General features: G+C 35.5%; 2 protein-coding genes across 2 annotated transcripts in view; both read left to right on the forward strand.

The window, feature by feature from the left end:
* The window catches only part of zdhhc12a (zinc finger DHHC-type palmitoyltransferase 12a), a 12,433-nt gene extending 2,285 nt beyond the window's left edge, over positions 1-10,148 (forward strand). The window contains exons 2-5 of the mRNA XM_056464483.1: positions 2,371-2,507; positions 6,171-6,266; positions 6,560-6,726; positions 9,755-10,148. Of these exons, the coding sequence (XP_056320458.1) occupies positions 2,371-2,507; positions 6,171-6,266; positions 6,560-6,726; positions 9,755-10,070 (716 nt within the window). The 3' untranslated portion in view covers positions 10,071-10,148. The remainder of the gene's footprint in view (positions 1-2,370; positions 2,508-6,170; positions 6,267-6,559; positions 6,727-9,754) is intronic.
* A 6,717-nt stretch (positions 10,149-16,865) lies between these two features.
* On the forward strand, positions 16,866-23,197 carry seta (SET nuclear proto-oncogene a). The gene is made up of 8 exons (XM_056464157.1): positions 16,866-17,145; positions 18,147-18,204; positions 19,348-19,490; positions 19,576-19,679; positions 19,753-19,866; positions 19,963-20,133; positions 21,705-21,827; positions 22,375-23,197. Exons 1-8 carry the CDS (start codon positions 17,073-17,075, stop codon positions 22,396-22,398), a joined length of 810 nt encoding a protein of 269 aa, XP_056320132.1. The 5' UTR covers positions 16,866-17,072; the 3' UTR covers positions 22,399-23,197.
* The last annotated feature ends 220 nt before the right edge of the window (positions 23,198-23,417 follow it).

Genomic DNA, 23,417 nt, shown 5'->3' on the forward strand with positions numbered 1-23,417 from the left:
GTGAGTTATAAAGTCAGAATTGCGAGTTAACTCAGAATTGCGAGTTATAAAGTCAGAATTGCGAGTTATGAAGTCAGAATTGCGAGTTATGAAGTCAGAATTCCGAGTTATAAAGTCAGAATTGCGAGTTATAAATCAGAATTGCGAGTTATAAAGTCAGAATTGCGAGTTATGAAGTCAGAATTGCGAGTTATGAAGTCAGAATTGCGAGTTATGAAGTCAGAATTGCGAGTTATGAAGTCAGAATTGCGAGTTATGAAGTCAGAATTCCGAGTTATAAAGTCAGAATTGCGAGTTATAAAATCAGAATTGTGAGTTATAAAATCAGAATAGCGAGTTATTAAGTCAGAATTGCGAGTTATGAAGTCAGAATTGCGAGTTATAAAGTCAGAATTCCGAGTTATAAAGTCAGAATTGCGAGTTATAAAGTCAGAATTGCGAGTTATAAAGTCAAAATTGCGAGTTATAAAGTCAAAATTGCGAGTTATAAAGTCAGAATTGCGAGTTAACTCAGAATTGCGAGTTATTAAGTCAGAATTGCGAGTTATAAAGTCAGAATTGCGAGTTAACTCAGAATTACGAGTTATTAAGTCAGAATTGCGAGTTATAAAGTCAGAATTGCGAGTTATAAAGTCAGAATTGCGAGTTATAAAGTCAGAATTTCGAGTTATAAAGTCAGAATTGCGAGTTATGAAGTCAGAATTGCGAGGTATAAAGTCAGAATTGCGAGTTATAAAATCAGAATTGCGAGTTATGAAGTCAGAATTCCGAGTTATAAAGTCAGAATTGCGAGTTATAAGTCAAAATTGCAAGTTATAAAGTCAGAATTGCGAGTTATAAAGTCAGAATTGCGAGTTAACTCAGAATTGCGAGTTATTAAGTCAGAATTGCGAGTTATAAAGTCAAAATTGCGAGTTATAAAGTCAAAATTGCAAGTTATAAAGTCAGAATTGCGAGTTATAAAGTCAGAATTGCGAGTTAACTCAGAATAGCGAGTTATTAAGTCAGAATTGCGAGTTATAAAGTCAGAATTGCGAGTTAACTCAGAATTGTGAGTTATAAAGTCAGAATTGCGAGTTAACTCAGAATTGCGAGTTATAAAGTCAGAATTGCGAGTTATGAAGTCAGAATTGCGAGTTATGAAGTCAGAATTCCGAGTTATAAAGTCAGAATTGCGAGTTATAAAATCAGAATTGTGAGTTATAAAATCAGAATTGCGAGTTATAAAGTCAGAATTGCGAGTTATGAAGTCAGAATTGCGAGTTATGAAGTCAGAATTGCGAGTTATGAAGTCAGAATTGCGAGTTATGAAGTCAGAATTCCGAGTTATAAAGTCAGAATTGCGAGTTATAAAATCAGAATTGTGAGTTATAAAATCAGAATAGCGAGTTATTAAGTCAGAATTGCGAGTTATGAAGTCAGAATTGCGAGTTATAAAGTCAGAATTCCGAGTTATAAAGTCAGAATTGCGAGTTATAAAGTCAGAATTGCGAGTTATGAAGTCAGAATTCCGAGTTATAAAGTCAGAATTGCGAGTTATAAAATCAGAATTGCGAGTTATTAAGTCAGAATTGCGAGTTATAAAGTCAGAATTTCGAGTTATAAAATCAGAATTGCGAGTTAAAAAATCAGAATTGCGAGTTATGAAGTCAGAATTGCGAGTTATAAAGTCAGAATTGCGAGTTATTAAGTCAGAATTGCGAGTTATGAAGTCAGAATTGCGAGTTATAAAGTCAGAATTGCGAGTTATGAAGTCAGAATTGCGAGTTAACTCAGAATTTCGAGTTATTAAGTCAGAATTGCGAGGTATAAAATCAGAATTGCGAGTTATGAAGTCAGAATTGCGAGTTATGAAGTCAGAATTGCGAGTTATAAAGTCAGAATTGCGAGTTATTAAGTCAGAATTGCGAGTTATGAAGTCAGAATTTCGAGTTATAAAGTCAGAATTGCGAGTTATGAAGTCAGAATTGCGAGTTTTTTTGTTTTTTTTTTTACTTATTTATTTATTTTTTTCCCAATTATTATTAGCATTTGTTTTATTCAGTGGCGGGAATGAGCAGCAAATGTTAAGGAAAATTCAAAGTGTGTCCTCCAGAATCCTCTGAAGCCATATTTTGCACAGTTTTTTGTTGTTGTTGTTGTTGTAGTTGTTGTTGTATTAGTACATTGTTTGTGAGTGATTCTTGTCTGCATGTGTTTGTTGTGTCGTCATGCTACTGCCCTAATTTAACTGCCCCTGGCGGGATTAATAAAGTTGTTAAACTTAAACTTGTCTGTAATTATTGTGCGCTGTTATGGCCTTATGAAGGCTGTGTAAAAGTAAATGAACAGTTAAAAACAGAATCAAACCTGTGTTGTGTTTGTGTGCAGATCTGCGCAGGTGTCAGGAGAGAGGAGATCTGCTGCAGCCGCTCGTCTTCAGCTCTGTGCTTCTGCTCTCGGTGCTGCTTTACTTCACTGTGTCTCTGATGGATCCTGGTTTTGTTCTGTCAGACAGTCAAACAGAGGTACTTCAGAAAGACTCGTTTGTTTACGCCAAATCTTAAAAAGTATTAAAAAAATCAAACATTTCAAATGAAAAATTTAAGTTTTAAAGACATAGTCCATCCAGAAACGACAATTATGTCTTCATTTACTCGCCCTTTACTTGTCCAAACCAGTTTGAGTGTCTTTCTTCTGTTGAACACAATCCTTTGATATATTTTCCTTGAGATATTTTGAAGAATGTTGAAAACCTGTAACCATTGACTTCCAAATGGAATTCAATTCTGAATGGCTGATAAGCATTCTAAGGAGTGCAGTTATTTTCTTATTAATGCATGGCTAAAGTGGTTCTGGCAGGTTTTGAGCGCATTACAGCTCCATATCACTACGCTGAATGATTTGAGTTATTCCACTGCCAAAACAGTCAAAAATAGTGACGTGGTGGCGCAGTATGTAGTGCTGTCGCCTCACAGCAAGAAGGTCGCTGGTTCGAGCCTCGGCTGGGTCAGTTGGCATTTCTGTGTGGAGTTTGCATGTTCACCCTGAGTTCGTGTGGGTTTCCTCCGGGTGCTCCGGTTTTCCCCACAGTCCAAACACATGCATTACAAGTGAATTGGGAAGGCTAAAATTGTCCATAGTGTATGAGTGTGAATGAGAGTGTGTTTCCCAGTGATGGGTTGCAGCTGGAAGGGCATCCGCTGCGTAAAGCATATGCTGGATAAGTTGGCAGTTCATTCTGCTGTGGTGACCCCGGATTAATAAAGGCACTAAGCCAAAAAGAAAATGAATGAATGAACAGTCAAAAATCACATCAAAACACAAGAGAAGGCTTTGGAGGAGATGTGTGAGAAACTAGAGCTACACAGGAGCAGTCTTAGGACCAAAACCTGACAAATAAACTCTAAAATACAACATCTCAGCTGTGGAGACCAGAGGAGGAGCAAAATAATGACCTCTGAACTGTTGAGTTATTAGAAAATAATGCACACCTGAGGTGTAATAATTCAGCACAACTTATTTTTAATCCATTCTTTCTTACTTAAAATGCTCAAACACAGTTTTAATGTTTTTGATTTATTTGTTCTAGTTTAGTTTAGTTTTTTATTTGTACAAGGACGATACACAACAATACGTTATAATCAGCTATTTCAATAGGCATGGTGTCAGGTTATAGCTAAATGACCATTTCTAATTGTTGTCCCCAGACAGTTTGGTTTTTATGAATTTTTGTGCGTGTAAATAGATTAAAATAAACTGACCAGTAATGTTACACAACTGTACAAAAACTACATATATATATATATATACAGTTGAAGTCAGAATTATTCGCCCCCCTTAGAATTTCTTTTCTTTTTTTTTTATATTTCCCAAATGATGTTTAACAGAGTGAGGAAATGTTCACAGTATGTCTGATAATATTTTTTCTTCTGGAGAAAGTCTTATTTGTTTTATTTCGGCTAGAATAAAAGCAGTTTTTAGTTTTTTAAAAACCATTTTAGGGTCAAAATTATAAACCCCTTTTAAGCAATTTTTTTGATAGTCTACAGAACAAACCATCATTATACAATAACTTGCCTAATTACCCTAACCTGCCTAGTTAACCTAATTAGCCTAGTTAAGCCTTTAAATGTCACTTTAAGCTGTATAGAAGTGTCTTGAAGAATATCTAGTCTAATATTATTTACTGTCATCATGGCAAAGATAAAAGAAATCAGTTATTAGAGATGAGTTATTAAAACTATTATGATTAGAAATGTGCTGAAAAAAAATCTTCACTCTGTTAAACAGAAATTGGGGAAGAAATAAACAGGGGGGATAATAATTCTGACTTCAACTGTACATCCATATGTACACACATATAAAAATACTTAATCATTCATAATGGTCTTAATAAGAGCAATTCCATGCAAATGTCAACCTCGCCATAAAAAAACATAGAGAAACCCTTTCTACATGTTTTGTGTAAGCAAGTATTTTACAGTACTTTAAAAATTCTCAAAAATGTCTCTGTCAGTGTATTAAAGGGCACCTATGGTAAAAAAGCTGTTTGGACAGACATATGTGCATGTATGGTGTATAGACTGTCATATTGGGGTGATATAAACACACCCAGTGCTTTTTTTTTCAATTTAACAACATAAAAACGGTGGACCAATTGAAGCTGTTTTCAAACCGACCACAACTTTACGTAGGAGAGCGGTCCCCCCACCCACCAATATTGATTGACAGGCGCGTCATCATATCCTCAGTTTGTTGATTCACGTCCGCCATTTTCAGCGTGAGTTGAAGCGATATCACTAAAGGAACACGCTAGCTCTATTTGTAGATGCAAGGCTCATTGGGCTCAACACAAGATCAATATTCTCCACATTATCGCTCTAATCGGAATTATTGGTTGTATCTTTAGGTAGGTTTGCAAACATGTGTACTTCTCATTGAGTCTACCTTATACTTCAGCTGTTTGCATTTCTCGTGATCCCAGAAGCTCCCTGTGATCTTAACTAGCATGCGTTTTAGAATTCTACACATCGGTTTCTATCAGGGTACACTCAAGTCGACGGCTGGGCACCGCGGACCGCTGCAGAAACCTGTTTAGAATTCAAAAATGCGTGGCGCGACAATTCGGGACACTTCATGTTTCTGCCGCGCCACAGAGAGTGTCTGGTGTGCCGTATCATGGCTTCGAGAGGCGCATCCGGTGCCTCAGTCAAAGTTAATTCAGTGTGCGTGGTTATTAGTTTCTGTGTACAAGCTCGGCACTTGAAACTAGCACACAGTTGGCTGTAAAACTGTACAAAGACACAAATGATTTTGTTCTCTCTGCTTGGTCTGTGTCCGAGTCGTACATGTATGACCGAATAGTGATCCTCTCTCTCCTTCTCCGTCTGCCTGTCAGACTCTGTTGCAAACGCAGAGCGGGTGAGCTCATGGCCCCGCCCCCTTGTTACATTGGCGGGAAGCCAAAACTAATTTACATGTGAAGCAACACACCCCTAAATCAGCGAGCTGTGGACACGCCCCCAACATGACACTTTAACACATTATAATAAAAAAATCTGAATTGTGTTTTAAACTGAACCTAAACTGGCACACTCAGAAGAGCCATAATATTAATATTAAATCATAAAAAAGAGGTCAACTATGTTCCCTTTAAAACTATTAAATTTGATTTACCAAAATCACACAAGTGACAATTTCACATCCGTCACATCCATAATGAAGCTTTTCCCTCATAAATGCAAAAATGTCAAATAAAACACAATCAATGATTATTGTTATGTAGTGAGCCGACTCTTATCCTATAGATTAGCATTGCTTATTTTGGGTTGTGCAGTTTAATTCACAGAATTTCTACAAAGTATGTTGTATACTGTAAACTCACAGACTCTTTGGCCACATCCATCACATGTTTATTTCCCTCATTTAAAATGTAAACATGTTTACAGATTGATTCTGCTCCCATAACTCTGTGGTCAGTTGTTCAGTAAAATATAAACGGATGTTTCAATATAATGTTAACATAATCTTTCTATGTGAATTTCTGTTTTGAGTTTATACTGCAAATCTCATATCCATAATGCTGGAATTGCTCATAAGCCTTAAATGTGACTCCTGCAGAATTGACCCCTATGTTTTGAGTATAGTTCTCAGATAACTAATATATGCAGATGTTTGGACTCTTTCAGACAGCATCAAGGGATGGTGATGAAGAACTGGAAGCGATGATTCCTCAAGAGCAGAACTCTATAAAGCAGAGACGCTGTGGATACTGCTTTTTACTGGTACTGTAATCATCTAACTCTCCTTATCATTACCTGAGCTTTGAGATTTGTTTCATCAGGTGTCCGTTCTCCATATGTGATTACTCCATTTACTCAGTTAGGTTAGGGTTAAGGCCCGTTCACACCAAGCACAATAATGATAAATAAATATTTATGTCCGCACAGGCAAAATATCCAGTTTCCTTAAAATAGCGCCCCCTATTTCTGTATGTTTGGATGAATATGACCAATATTGTTTTCATGCTTTTGACAATGTTTAACACAGTGTGTGTGTGTGTGTGTGTGTGTATCAGCAACCGATGCGCGCCAGACACTGTAAGTGGTGTAAACGGTGTGTGAGGCGATTTGATCATCACTGCCCCTGGATAGACAACTGTGTCGGAGAGAGAAATCACAGATGGTTCCTGCTGTATCTATGTGTGCAGTTTACCGCGGTGTGCTGGGGTGTACAGAGCGCATGGTGAGAGATGAACATGCTTTTACAGAGCTTTTATTAATGCAGTAAAAGTTGAAAATATAGTTAGGATGAATGTATTAGGATTATTTAAATAGGTGAAATGAAAATAATCATATTTAATAATGGGAAACTTCTACAGAACAACTGTTTAAATAAAGCTAAAATAAAAAAAATTATTGGGTATAATTGTCATTAAAATTATATATATATATATATATATATATATATATATATATATATATATATATATATATATATATATATATATATATATATAAAAGGTGAAGTAACTTGAAAGCTTAAAACTTCTAGTTTCCATATCTGGCTTCATAGATATTATCGAGGAACTCAGTTTTATCGAGTACTCAGAGTTATAATCATTACTTTGCTACAGCAATCCACAGGTAAAACTAATTTTAGATGTTTTTAGAGGCTAAAAACCCACCAGACTGTCCACACTACTTATGAATTTGATGTCTACTTTATGAATATTGTCAAAAGTATGAATGAATATGCTTCATATTCCTCTAAACATACACTGAAATAGGGGGCGCTCTTACATGTTCACTAATGGAAACTGAATGTGGCCATGTTTGGTACTGCACCTAACCTAAATCTCACTGCTCATTTTTTGAAACATTAACTTCACATTTGTAATATAACTTGTTGAGATATTTAGTTTTATTTTTCTGCCAATTTTAGCCTAAAACCAGTTTTGTAATATAATAAAATATACATTTATTGTTTTTATCAAACTTAAAGAAACAACATAAAGACACAGAATGAGTTACAAAGTAAGTAGTTACTGTGATTAAATAACTTTTCTGCTCAAAAAAATAAAAGTAATGAACTACTTTTCATTTCTAGGTCATTTAAATATAGTTACTTATAATAAACTTAATTTAACAGTCCTTTATAAATCATTTCAGAGACGTAGAGTAACATAAATACTGAATATTTTGCAGAATAATTATACTTTTCAATTAAAGAAAACATTAATATCATTCAGCAAGACAATTGCATATGTTTCTGAAAATAAATGAATTAGGAAATTAGTTAACGATGACAATACAAGGTATAAATTCAGAGAAGCTGATATATATATTTTTTAATATTTTAATAATGTAATTACATTTGAATAGAAATCTTAGTTACAATGAAAATACATACACACATGTACATCTATATATCTCATTTTCATTTGGTTAAACATTATGTACTAAAATTACAAAACTAAAATAAAAATGAATAAAAAATAAGTACATAGTTTTGACTATATGTTTTTTATATACTTGATATATATATATATATATATATATATATATATATATATATATATATATATATATATATATATATATATATATATATATATATATATATATATATATATATATATATATATATATATATATATATATATATACAGGGTGGGCCATTTATATGGATACACCTTGATAAACTTCACAAGAAAAAACAATGGTGTGCTTTATTCTTTCATGAGTTATTTACAAGCCCCCTCACATTTACTAATGTGCCACAAACAGGACATTAATATCACCAACCATTCCCATTTTATTAAGGTGTATCCATATAAATGGCCCATCCTGTATGTATGTGTGTGTGTGTATATATACAGTATATATATATATATATATATTTATCAAATATATATATTGTTCAAAAAACAAATAAAGTCAAAACTATGTACTTATTTTTTATTCATTTTTATTTTAGTTTTGTAATTTTAGTACATAATGTTTAACCAAATGAAAATGAGATATATAGATGTACATGTGTGTATGTATTTTCATTGTAACTAAGATTTCTATTCAAATGTAATTACATTATTAAAATATTAAAAAATATATATCAGCTTCTCTGAATTTATACCTTTTATTGTCATCGTTAACTAATTTCCTAATTCATTTATTTTCAGAAACATATGCAGTTGTCTTGCTGGATGATATTAATGTTTTCTTTAATTGAAAAGTATAATTATTCTGCAGAATATTCAGTATTTATGTTACTCTACGTCTCTGAAATGAATTATAAAGGACTGTTAAATTAAGTTTATTATAAGTAACTATATTTAAATGACCTAGAAATGAAAAGTAGTTCATTACTTTTATTTTTTTGAGCAGAAAAGTTATTTAATTACAGTAACTACACTCTCAGAAATAAAGGTACAGGAGCTGTCACTGGGGCGGTACCTTTTCAAAAGGTACAAATTAGTACCTGAAGGGTTCATAATGGTACCTCAAAGGTACTTTTTAGGTACATTTGGGCACAAAAATGCCCCTTTGAGGTACCAATGTGGATTCTTTGGGTACAAATATGTATCTTTTGAAAAGGTACTGCCCCAGTGACAGCTCCTGTACCTTTATTTCTGAGAGTGTACTTACTTTGTAACTCATTCTGTGTCTTTATGTTGTTTCTTTAAGTTTGATCAAAACAATAAATGTATATTTTATTATATTACAAAACTGGTTTTAGGCTAAAATTGGCAGAAAAATAAAACTAAATATCTCATCAAGTTATATTACAAATCTGAAGTTAATGTTTCAAAAAATGAGCAGTGAGATTTAGGTTAGGTGCAGTACCAAACATGGCCACATTCAGTTTCCATTAGTGAACATGTAAGAGCGCCCCCTATTTCAGTGTATGCTTAGAGGAATATGAAGCATATTCATTCATACTTTTGACAATATTCATAAAGTAGACATCAAATTCATAAGTAGTGTGGACAGTCTGGAAGGTTTTTAGCCTCTAAAAATATCTAAAATTAGTTTTACCTGTGGATTGCTGTAGCAAAGTAATGATTATAACTCTGAGTACTCGATAATACTGAGTTCCTCGATAATATCTATGAAGCTAGATATGGAAACTAGAAGTTTTAAGCTTTCAATTTACTTTACCTTTTCTAGCAGAAATGTAATTTAATTAAAGTAACTACTTACTTTGTAACTCATTACAGCCACACTGCTTATAATGCATCAGCTGCTGAGTAAATGATGTTTCTGTCTCTCAGGTCCGGCTTCCTCTCTGCACCCAGCTGGCAGCAGTGGTTCACCCAGAACGTGTTTCTCCTAGTGGCGTTTGCTGTGACGGCTGTATTCACCGTGGTTCTCTTCCTTCTGCTGTGCATTCATGTGTATCTGGCCTCCGTTAACTGCACCACATGGGAGTTCATGTCCCGCCACCGCATCCTTTACCTCAAACACGTGAACTCGGAGGAGAACCCATTCGACAGAGGAGTTTTCTGCAACCTGTGGAGCTTCTGCTGTGTCTGCGGGACAGTGGCATGGGAGAAGATGTATATTAGACACAATAATACCACTGGATGATGGAAATTCAAGTGTCTAGTGCTGCCAAATGGGTTTTAAATGATGATTAAGCATGATTAATTGCATTCAAAATAAAAGTTTGGATTTTCATAAAAAAAATTTAATTATATATATATATATATATATATATATATATATATATATATATATATATATATATATATTTAAATACATATATATAAAGTTGAAGTAAAAATTATTCACCCTCCTTTGGATTTACATCCTTTTCACTAAATATTTCCAAAGTTTTGTAACAAAAAGCAATGGAATTTTGATAGTGTTTCCCATAATGTTTTTTCTTCTGGAGTATTTATATAAAAGTATTTATAAGAAACTATTTCTTATAGTTTTGACATTTTTTAAAAATAATTTTAAGCAAGATAAGACTAATAAGACACTAATACATTGCAAAAAAATAACTCTTTGTGTGTGTACTAGTATAAAAATTATGGATATATAAACATACACGTGTGTGTGTGTGTGTGTGTGTGTGTCTGTGTGTGTGTGTGTGTGTGTGTGTGTGTGTGTGTGTGTATATATATATATTTATATGAGAAAATGTTTATATATATTTATTTATATTTTTTTTTTATACAGCAGTTCTGTCTGGTACTTGAATCTGATTGGCTGATAGCTGTGTGATATTCTACAAATAACAGCACTCGTCCAGCCTCTTCACCTTTCACCCTTGTGTATTACTCCGCCCACATACAGTGACAAGCAGAGGGCGCTCTACAGTTTGACAAATATTGCTGCTGTTGGACAACATAATGTACTTTTGAGGCTTTTTTTAGTTGAGAATGTAGTTGTTTAGATTGCAGCTATGCAGTTTTAGTTTTGGGCCTATTTTAAATATTTATATTTTCTGAGAGACAGCGCGTCGGCAGCCATTAGCCTTCGAGCAAATACAGTTGACGATGTTCATCAACAAGATGACGACAGAGACTGCATAATAAGCCCTAAGAGAAAAACAACGTCATTTCAAACTACAGCTGATCATATCATTATTAAACAGGTAAATGACTTTCTAAGTCGATCTCTCTGTTTTGTATGTTGTAGTGCTGTATTTATACCATAGTATTATTGTGATCTCCTGATTACAACGGATAAATACTAGGAAATCTCTGTAGACTGATGGCATTTCGTGTCGTTCAGCCTTATAATCTTAAAATGTGAGCAAAATCAGCTGTTTTTCATCACTTTAGACATTACGCTAGAGAATCATTCAAACACTAGGTCTAAAGTGTTGTTGGTGAATTAACAGCTTCTGCTGTTCTGACGTCAGCGGCAGATGTGAATAAATGGCGGAGGAAAGTAGTTCCTCTTACAAAAGGGTTTCGAGGCTCTCCGTGTTTGATTTTCTTTTTTATATACAAGATTATGCAGTCGCACTGTTACTTGTGTGATATGGCTCATGTATACTCCTTGATTCTGATTGGCTGATGAACATTCAAAGGTGTGTCGTTATTTTTCAGATAAAAGTAAAGTCCCAGGTAAAAGTCAACTTTGAAGATTAAAGTAGTCTGCAGGCAGGTTTTGAGTGTAGTTCCACATCACTGTACGTGTTTTAACTAGTAAAAGCACAACAAACCACTCCTGTCCAATGAATTATCAGAAAATAATGCACACCTGAGGAAATTATGGAAAATATTGTTTTTAGTAATTCATCAGAACATTGTGAAGTCTTTATTCAGCACACAAAATATTTAAATAAACATGTAAATATTTTTGTTTTGTATATTATTTTGCCTTTTAGGTATGTGTATTTATATATACATAATAAACATACACCATACACATTGAAGGAGTGAAATCCTGGAGCCATCATGGACGATATATACATATATATTTATATATATACAAATTTATTTATTTACTCTTCAATAATTATTACAATTATTGTAATATTTTGTAATTATTAATTTAAATTTGTATTTAGAAAAGTGTTAAGTAGCTTAAGTCTGTGTTGTTACATATGTGTATTTATATATGCATATTAAATATACACAGTGCACATTATGTAAATACAAACTTTTGTTTTGGATGCAATTAATCACGATTTATCGTTTCTCAGCACTACAAGTGTTTTATTCAACTCGTCAGAGGTCATCTTTAGACTCGACATTCATCATATTATTACTAATGCTGTTATGATGTGAGTATTGTGGATATAATATATGACAAAACTGCAGGGAATAAGAACTTGATCAATTAACTGAGATATTAATCGCTCTGTTTTTATGACTAGGACATGAACAGGTTTTATTAAGACAGAATCACTTTGGCCTTTTTTATCAATTGTTTTCTAACGTGATGTAATGAGGGTTGGTTCATACACGCTAAAAAATATTATATTGGGTTATTTCAACCCAATTATGGGTGTAATAGGAACTAACCCAACTGCAGGATTAATATTTAAGCTAAATTATAAATGAACCCCCAACTTGTTTTATGCAGTGGATGCCCTTCCAGCTGCAACCCATCACTGGGAAACATCCATACACTCTCATACACAACGGACAATTTAGCTTACTCAGTTTACCTATACCACTTTTTTTTTGGACTTGTGGAGGAAACCGAGCACCCGGAGGAAACCCACGCCAACACGGGGCGAACATGCAAACTCCACACATTAACACCAACTGACCCAGCCGGGGCTCAAACCAGTGACCTTCTTGCTGTGAGGCGATTGTGCTACCCACTGTGCCACCGTGCTGCCCCATATTTTACTCAATTTGGGTTTAAATAACCTGGCTTTTTTTTTAGCTAGTGGTTGTTTCTCAGGGTGTTATTTATTGGTTTGTGAAGAATTTTTGTATATGACTAAATAAATTATTTACATGATTATTAATTAGAGAATGAATGATTCATCTCAGACAGAACAAATCAGAAATCAGCCAGAATTTCTTTCTATGAACATGGTAGTATGAAGCAGTGTGCTTTATAATGCACAAAATAAGGGCGGAAATATGTGTACTTAACTCACAAATGTTGTGGTCTCTACAAAACGTGCGCAGCTGTAAGTAATCTCTAAACATATTTACTTTAATTTTGATTTAATTGAACCACTTTAACTCATCACATAAGCTATAATCATTCATTTATTCATTCTTTCATTCATTCATTTTCCTTCCGCTTACTCCCTTTATTCATCAGGGGTCGCCACAGCGGAATGAACCGCCAACTAATCCAGCATATGTTTTACACAGCGGATGCCCTTCCAGCTGCAACCCAGTATAAGGGAAACACCCATACACACTTATTCACACATTTATAAACTACGGTCAATTTAGTTTCTTCAATTCCCCTATATGCATGTGTTTGGACTGTGGGGGAAACCGGAGCACCCAGAGGAAACCCACGCCAACACGGGGAGAACGTGAAATCTCCAAACAGAAATGCCAACTGAGCCAGCCGAGGCTCAAACCAGCGACCTTCTTGCTGTGAGGCGATTGTGCTACCCACTGAGCCACCATGACACCTTATATCATCATATGAGCCATAATAATTAATAAATACATTTAAACTTAATCTGGTGTACATTCAGTTTTATAAAGGTTCTATGCAAGACCCAGACTGCATCACTAGCTCTAGTTTACTCACGGGATGTTTTTCCCCTCATGCACGTTTTTTCACTTAAGTTTAATTATTTGAACTATCACTCTAGACACATTTGAGGAAAAATTCATGCGTTCATGGCAAACACAACACATATTCTGCGTCATTCAGGCTGTACAGCAATATTTTGCCTCTATTTGTGCATTTACATTGACTTTTGCATGTACGCAAATGCTTAATTCCATGTATGATGTGAACCAAGTTTGTTGCATAATGAGGGCTCTATTATACACCCGGCGCTTTAAGGTGCAAGATGTGTTTGGCGCGATTTGTTGCTGTTTTCAGACCAGTGCAACAGTAATTTTCACCTTTTGCTCAACATTGTTTAAATAGCAAATCCATTTGCTTCACTTTGTGGGCGTGCTGATCTATAAAGGAGGTGTGTTAAGGCACATTGTTGGCACGTTGCTATTTTGAGGAGCTAAAATAGACCAACTAAAATCTGCTCTAAAGTCCAGCGCAGAGCAGGTTACGTGCCTATGCAGGTCCAAACACTTACACATTGCTTTATACATACAAGATGTACATCAATACACAAATATCTTCACAGATTAAAAAATTAAAGGATTAAAATGTTACAAAAATTATTATTTTCGACATAAATATAAAAAAAAACGCAACCGCCATGCTTTCTTCACCTCGGGGGGCTTTTTCAGTTTATTCATGACAATTTGCATTTGTTTAATATTGATATTAGTGGTAGTATTTATTATTTATCTGCATATTTATATTTGTTTTAATAAAAACAAGTTTTGATTTGTACACCTGTCTGGTTTTGGAGGCGTCTGCATCACCATATGGGGGATAAGAACAGGACGTGTGTTTGGAAATAACTTCTTTTTTTTACCAAACTTCATTATTATTGTTCATTTATTCCTTTGCTGGACATTAGAACTGAATTTAGAAATAGTTTTGAAACAAATCTTTGCGCTTAACAAACAAAATAATTATGTAGGCTAATGCACGTCTTCAGTGAAGAGCATACAACACCGTTTCCTTATACACAAAAGTAAAGGAGTAAAGTAAAGAGAAAGTAAAGAGGCTGAATGGAGGAGGCTCATTCTTTATCCTCGCGATGAAGATGCTCTCGCTAATGAATTGTTCAGTTTTTACACTTATAAAGTCCGCCTTGTAAATAACAAAAGCACCATTGTGTGACTCAACTGACTCTTAAAGGGAATGGGAGATGAGACTCTGATTGGTTTAATGCATGTCATGCTCAAAACACACCCAGAGCTCATTAAGAGAATAAGCACAACCCTGTTAGACCATGCGCCGGGTGTAACCCCGCCGGTTCTACACCACCCAACCCGCCCCGAGCTGGGATCACACTGGCGACCTTCCGCATGGGAGTCGGTTGCTGTAACAAGGAGGCTAAAGACCATGGCCTCTAGTGTAGGTCTCTAGAGCACCTTTAGAGGTCAGAGGAGTGAGGTTTACCTGCACAGCACTTACTAGCTGGCCTCCGTTACACGGGCGCAGATCATATTTATCCATCCTAAAAATAGCAAAAGTGTATTTGGACACGCCCTTTATGCTTCGTGCCATGCGCTTTAGACTTTGTGCCTAGATCGTTAAAATAGAGACCTAAATCTGACATATTTGGCCGTAATTTATTAATTTGTATTTAATAAAATTATTTAGACCTCAAGTTGTCAATCGTATTGAGACACTGCCTCCAAAACTTTCGTCCGTCATATAAAAATTTGAATCAGGTTACATTTATTTTCCATTTTTTGCATCTGAAAAGGCATTTTTGAGAGATGTTTTACAATCCAGGTCCGCCGTACAAGCAAAAGGCAAAATTCAAAATGGCGTCAGATTAACTAATATAGTATAATACAAATGTTCTGTGATTTATCGTGTTAGTTTGTCAGCACGGTTTGGTATGTGTGTCTATGTGTGTGTTTTGTGGGTCTGTTTCCATGCGTCTGTCTGTGTCTCCATACCTTAGACCAAAGGTGTCAAACTCAGCTTCTGGAGGGCCGCAGCTCTGCACAGTTTAGCTCCAACCCTAATTAAACACACCTGATCAAAGTAAATGATTGCTTTTGACTTGTTTGATACCTACAGATAGGTGTGTTGAAGCAGGGCTGGAACTAAACTCTTCATTGCTGCGGCCCTCCTGGAATTGAGTTTGACATCCCTGCCTTAGGCATATTGCCAGTCTCTGTTCAGAATTAATAGGTTCACTGAAATTGATGGTCGTCTTTTAAATATTTGGTTCCAGTTTTGCTAACAAAGTATCAAAGTGAGCCGCGCACATCATTAATTAAACGCTGAATTGGTTAGGATAATCCTGCAGCTCTTTTTTATTAGGAGGTGAATCTCTTTACTCTCTCCGCAATCTAAGGATGGGATGGACTCAGTATTTCCGCTTTCTTTTTCGTTTGTTAAGCAGGGGAAAGACAACAGAATCACCTCTGTTATATGAAGACTCCGTTTTGTATTGTTTTGCAAATTATTTGGTAACTGATTAATGCTTGTAAAGCGAAATAAGAGTGATGAGCACAAGGCACAAAAGCAGCAGAGCTTTTATTATGCCAAACTTCACCTCTTGCAGATATTCAGCTTGTGATCACATGGTGAAGAAGCAGTCTGTTTTGGCAGACTAAATACATTTAAGGCTTCAGTTATAATGCTGTTCTGTGCAGTCGAATAAAACACAACATATTAAAGCCTCGCTGCAGTTTCACTGTTTTCTAGAAAACCAAACCGGAAATCCAGGGTGTTACAGCATTAGTACAAACAGCACACACTCCATCTCACGAACTTTATTGACTTATTTCTCCTAATTTGTACACTATATCCAACAATTGTGTGATAATATAAGTACACAAGTCAGCTAAATATATAACACTGTTATATTGTTTTAATATATATTTTAATAAAGAAATCGAACATATTATGCCTTTAATACTTAAACTGTCCAGTATTTTAATGACCCAGTGTAGATTATATTACAAAACAACGCCGTGTGCTTTGCTGTGATGTGTTTTGATGTCCAGAACCATTTTCTCTCCATTAAGATGACATGTTGTGAGAGCTTCACAGAAATCCCGCCCTTTTTGTAGCTCCGCCTCGCGACGCGCCACGCTAACCAATCAGAAACCCAGAGAGACAAGCACGGCGGTTGTTCTGGAAGGGGGCGGGGCGTGATTTCGGAGCTCGTGCGGGGCGCGTTCTGTCCGAAAGAGAAGAGAGCATAGCGCGCGCGTGTGACTGAGATCTGCGGCCGCTGGAAGTTTGTCTATGCGGACTCTCGTTTCTGCTCTCGTCCTTTTACAATCTCCAGACGCCGAGGACGATCTTCTACCTCGCCGAGTTGAAGAAACAGCGCTCGATTTTCACTGAAAACTCCTTTCCGTCGCGCTCAGCGAAATCATGTCTGCCTCAGCGGCTAAAGTCAGTAAAAAGGAACTGAACTCGAACCACGACGGAGGGGACGAGACTTCGGGTAAGCAATATAGATGGCGGCCATTTTCACTTTCTATTGTGTCGAAAGATATTTTAAGTACTAACTTATTGTTAGTAAATTCGCTTTGTGTGGCTAGACTGAGCTAGTCTGGTGGATGGCGGCGGCGGCAGCAGTAGTAACCGGCGGCGGAGGCCATGTTTGATTTCTAGCTGAACTATAAGCGCGCCACAAAGCCTCATTAGGACACGAAGAAACTGCTGTATTAAATACTACTCAAATTGCAGGGGTTTTGTTTTATGAATCACAAGAGTTATTTTATCCGAAAAGCTCGTGCATTTAAAACGCATGAGACATGCGGAACGGAAGCGTCCGCGCGCCGCTTTATTGTTGTTGTGTTTTAGCTTTAGCTTAGCCGAAGCGCGCCTCCGCCATGATGCAGCACGATCTAATGGAGGTTTATGGACTTTAAATTGACGATAATAGTGGAAATTAATGCTGGAGTGGGTTTTTGTGTGTATTATCAGCTCAGGTGGGCTTGTGTTCGCGGTGGTGGCGGAAGCAGGTGCAGCGCGAGCGGGGAAGCGCACATTTAAACCACGCGGCATCTGCGCGGCTCCGTTCAGTTCCAATAACCACTGCACTCGCATCAAATACACTCATTTCTTAAAGATTTTATGCACGGAATTTGTTTAATAACCTATTTAATTCTACCTCACGTGTAGAACAACGCTTGGATAAGAAATACAAGCGTTAATGATCGTTTTGCGCATTTATTTGATTTTATTTTGAACAGAAGATCATGCAATTCTTTAAACAAAATACATTTAATAGCAAACAACAAAAATATTTTACGTTAATAGTTCATATACGCATGAAATAAATGTATTTAAATGAAGCACAAGCTTATTTATGTAATTATTTATTAAGCAATCACTGCTAATATCTTTAATAATTCTTTTTTTGGAGCAGTTTGAATCACTACCATGTTTGGGATATGATAAAACACATTAAATGTGCTGATTTTGCCTTTTCTTGTTTAGAAAAAGAACAGCAAGAAGCCATCGAGCACATTGATGAAGTACAGAATGAAATTGACAGGTGAGTTTAACTTCCTTGAATGCTTTTACAGAATTTTATTACCAAAATGGTTTGCTGGGGGTTTAAGTCTATTTAGAGTCCCATCCTAAGATTTTAAAGGCATATATAGTGATTTTTTTGATATGTAGATTCCTAAGTTATTCTTTGAAGAAAAAAAATGAGCCTAAAATATTGTTTTAAAACATTTAGCTCCTATTAATGGACTTTTTCTTTTAATGGACGTTTTAATTAACTTTAATGTTTCTTTAAAATAGTTTTTTTGTCTTAATTTAAATTAGTTAACTTTTATAAAACTTCTATAGTTTATTTTATTTAAGTAGTTTTAATTTATACAATGAAAATCTATTAATAAACTTAAAATATTGTTTTAAAAATAGTTCAATGTTAAAATAATGTTTCTCAGGGTTTCTGCGGGGTCTTAAATAAAAAAAATCCAAATTTTAGGCCTCAAAAGTCTTAAATTTTCTGAAATACTGTGTTGTAGATCTTAAAATCTTACTTTAAACAGGTCTTAATTTTCCTTTGTTCATGTATTGCTACCCAATCTGGCCAAAACCCATACAATCACCAACAATCCATCTCAATAAAACTTTTTTATTTTAAAAGGTAAATTTTAACTCTATCATAATGATTTAACTATTTTCCTTACGATAACATTTATTTAAAAGTGGTCAGTGTAATTACTGCTGAGGACATTGACCTGGACAGATTGTTGCCCATAGATTTAGTTTATTTTAGTTTTTTAAACATTACATTTTTTAAGAGTTTATGTTGGGAGGAAACGTGTATGGATGCAAGTAGAGCTTGCTTGATTTTCCATCTGGGCCATTTGAAAAATTCCATAGCCTTTAGCCCTCTGAGTGTAAAATTTCATTCATAATGGAGTTAAAGTCTTGAATTTAACTCTGAAACCTGCAGAAACCCTGGTTTCTATTAATCTACCATTTTATTTAGTTTAATGTTTATTTATAATGGATATTTAAATCTTATTTGAACATTTTGTATTAGCTGTAATTATAATTAGAACTAATAATTAGAATTTGTTGTATTTAAATGTTTGTTTAGACCTAATTACCCTAATATGTATGTATGTATATAAAAATGTTATAAGTGAATTTTTAAAATGTTCTATATTGTATCCAGACTGAACGAGCAGGCGAGTGAGGAAATTCTCAAAGTTGAACAGAAGTACAACAAACTCCGCCAGCCGTTTTTCCAGAAGAGGTCAGAACTCATCGCCAAAATCCCCAACTTTTGGGTCACAACGTTTGTCAACCACCCACAAGGTAAGTTTCCATACAGACTCTCATGCTCCTCAATAATTTTAACGTTAAATCAACATTTCACCTGATGTTGTTTTGGTTTTTCTAGTTTCAGCTCTTCTTGGAGAGGAAGATGAAGAGGCGCTTCACTATCTGACCAGAGTAGAGGTCACAGAGTTCGAAGACATCAAATCTGGCTACAGAATAGATTTTGTAAGTGTTTTCATTTTATTTACACGCGTCAGAATGTTAGCATTTTAATAACTCGCCATCTCTCTTGTTTCAGTATTTCGATGAAAACATGTATTTCGAGAACAAAGTCCTCTCCAAAGAAATCCACCTGAATGAAAGCGGCGACCCAACCTCAAAGTCAACAGAGATCAAATGGAAACCGGGAAAAGTGAGTATAATGTTTGTTTTCTAGACTTCTCAGACTGAGATATGTACAGTTCTGAATATAATACTGAAATTTATTATTATTATTTTTTAATTCCAGGATCTCACAAGCCGGTCCAGTCAGACACAGAGTAAAGCAGGCAAGAAGAGGCAACATGAAGAGCCGGAGAGTTTCTTCACCTGGTTTACGGATCACGCTGATTCAGGGGCCGATGAACTGGGAGAAGTCATTAAAGACGACATCTGGCCTAATCCGCTACAGTACTACTTGGTGAGACTTAGGGTTGGGTGATGTGGCTCAAATATAATCACAATGATTTCAATTGTTAAGTAAACTAACGCTTTAATAATTAATTTAGGGGTTAGTTCACCCAAAAATGAAAATAATTGTCATTTACTCAGCCTTGTTTCAAACTGGTTTCATTTTGAGTTTGGTGTTGAATAGCAAAAAAAAAGATGCTCTGAAGAATGTTGGAGACCTGTAACCATCAACTTCCATGGTATTTGTTTTTCCTACAATGAAAGTCAGTGGTTACAGGCCTTTAATAATCATTAAATTATCATGTTTTGTGCTTAACAGAACCCAAAGTCTCAAACTGGTTTAAAACAAGTCCAAGTGGGGGGTAAATGATGACAATTTTCACTTTTGGGTGAACAGTCCCTTTAATTCTGCCAGCTTTAAAAAAGTAGCCCAACATTGACTGACTGAAGCCACGCAAATTAAGAGGGTTAATTAAGGAAAGAATAATTGAACTGGCCATTGAATTGTTTAAAATTATGGACACCTGATGTGCTTGTTGCACCTTGTGTGTGCATTATTTTGTAATAATTCAATGGCTTATCAATTGTTCTGTAATGCAGCCAAAACTTTCCTTGAACTACTTTGTCATGTGGTTATCTGAATCTAATGGCTCAGCTTAGAACAGAGGTGCTCAAACTCAGCCTTGGTGGCACGGTTTTCTGTATATTTTAGTTTTAATCCCAATTAAACACGCCTGACCCAGCTAATTAAGCTCATTCTGGGTACACTAGAAACTTCCAGGCAGGTGTGTTGAGAGAAGTTGGAGCTAAACTATGCAGGACACCGGCCCTCCAGGACCAAGTTTGGGTCTTAGAATGTTTAATAGCCAATCAAAATCAAGCATCCAAGAGCCCCATAGTGTAAGCTTAAATGATAGATTAACACAAATTACACATTTGGGTTTAAATTAACTCGGGTTTTTAGCAAAACAAAGTGAATTAAAGTTAATAAATGTGCATGAAGTAAAGCAGTTTGTAAATTTATCATATATATATATTTTTTAATCCATAAAAGACAAGTCTGTCAGACAGTGTTTTGCCTTTTAAGCGGTAGATCAGTCTGCAAAATGTAAACACTAAAATATGCAAATTTTAGTCAGAGCAACCGGTTTGTACATAATTTTTTTGCTAGTCTAGCTTATTAAGTGTTTAGCTTCAATGCACAGATTAAATGCACTGATTGGCTTTTGTTGCATATTTCTGTTGTTTGATTGGCTCTCAGATTAATTTATATCGAGTATAAATAGCTAGAGCTTTTCATAAATATATTGCTCATCACAATTTACCACTATTCAACATTGTTTATCAGACCAGCCGTAGTGAGACTTCCAGAACAGCGTCCACATGAAACCGCTTTAAAACGTTTGAGATTAAACTCCTCATCCGAGGTCGTAGCGGTAGTTTTGCATTATTTTGTCCCCATTGGGAGACATTTAAATGACGTGGTCAAGCAATTCTTCCTTTTTATGCAACTGAATGGAAATTGCGAGTAATTCATTTGCAATTCAAAGCTGAACTCGTATGATTGACTCTTTTCTACAGGTCCCAGACATGGAGGATGAGGAAGGAGAGGGAGAGGATGAAGACGATGATGAGGAAGGTCTGGATGATATTGATGAAGAGGGAGATGATGATGGAGAGGAAGAGGACGATGATGATGGAGAGGTATGAAACCAATTTGAAATGCACTTCAATGTAAATTTGTCATCACTTTTAAAGAGGTCCTGAAATGGGAAACCTAAATTCTCTCAATCTTGTGAGGTATGAGAGCTTATAGTATTATAAAAACATCCTGTCGGTTTCAGAACTCAAAACTTTGTGGTTTCTCTACAATCAGCTGATATTGAAGACAGTCTGACTACACAACAGGTTCTGGAATGTTCTGCTCTGTGATGTAATAGTAAATAAGCTCCGCCTCCACTGAAAATCAGTGCAATGTTATTCCACTGCTTGCTTAGCTGTTAATATGCAAAATTGTCAGCCAATCAGAGAAGTGGGCGTTTACATTTGAGTCTAATTGGCCACGCCCACTCATACAGCGTTCTAATAAGGGTCAAAAACAAGTCATGTTTTACATGTAAAGATCTTAACGTTGTAAGAGGATGTTTTGAGTTCTTACAATTGCTTTTGTCTATCCTAGAATGCATCACCTATTGCAACCTAGTTGAAAACTGTGCGTCTAATAACTCATTATTTGTATATTCGGTTGCAGGATGATGAAGGCGATGATGACTGAAGCTGAAATAGAGGAATATCCACATTTCCCCCAGTCCTGTTTCCAAAATGCTTCTTTGGCTTTTGTTTTTTTTTTTTGTGGAGCAAGTATGCTTTTTCCCCCTCTTCTCTTCAGATTGTTTTGTTTTTTGCTCCATCTTTCCTCTATCCTGAACTTGCCATGTTGAAGTCCCCTGAACAGACTCACAATAAACTGACTGCAAAATCTTGCCAACATGGCATCTACCATCTCAATTTCCAAATGCATTTCGAGGTAAAAAGCAAAACACTGTAGTTATCGTCTGCGCGCCGTCTGGAGTAGATTTACAAATAGTGCTTTCGTTTCGTTTTGTTTTTTATAAATATATATATGTACAAATATGTATAATTTTCATCCTGTTAAAGTTTTGTGTAGTTAATTGAACAGAAGCCATGGTGCGCAGTGATCTGCTAGCTCTAGCGTTCTCCGCAGTTTTGCTTTTCTTTATTTTGGGTGTTTAAACCCGTCATGGTTTAATCGGCTGATAGACTTCAGTAGTAAATCCCGTCACCTCTTGTAATGTCTGTTCTGGAGGGCTGAGGAAAGACAACCATCACTGAGTCTTTGATTTTTATCTTGTCTTGTTTTACAGACGTTCACCACATTTGAAATGGATAACATTTTTGATAAAGAAAATAAAATGATAAAAAAACGTCCCATTATGCTTGTAACTTCTTCCCCCTCCTGCTGCCTCAATGAATGTTGTGTATTGGACACTTTCAACTGTTCCATTGGTTTTTGTTCAAATAAAACACCATTCATCCGGTTGCAAAAAAACAAAGGTTCTAATCGTTTTCTGTTTGTTTGAGTCAGTGGGAAACTGACTTTAAAGGTGCAGTATGTAAGTTTGACACCCAGTGCATTGACTAGGTATTGCATTTGCAAGCGCAGGTTGCCAGATTGAGGACCAACAGGAGCATGACTATCAAGCCTAAAGGCTGATTGTGTTCTAAATAAAAGCAACAGCACATGATAGAAGCAATATTTCCCATCTTTAAAAG

Source organism: Danio aesculapii, chromosome 8, assembly GCF_903798145.1.
Source record: "Danio aesculapii chromosome 8, fDanAes4.1, whole genome shotgun sequence".
NCBI classification, from domain to species: Eukaryota; Metazoa; Chordata; class Actinopteri; order Cypriniformes; family Danionidae; genus Danio; species Danio aesculapii.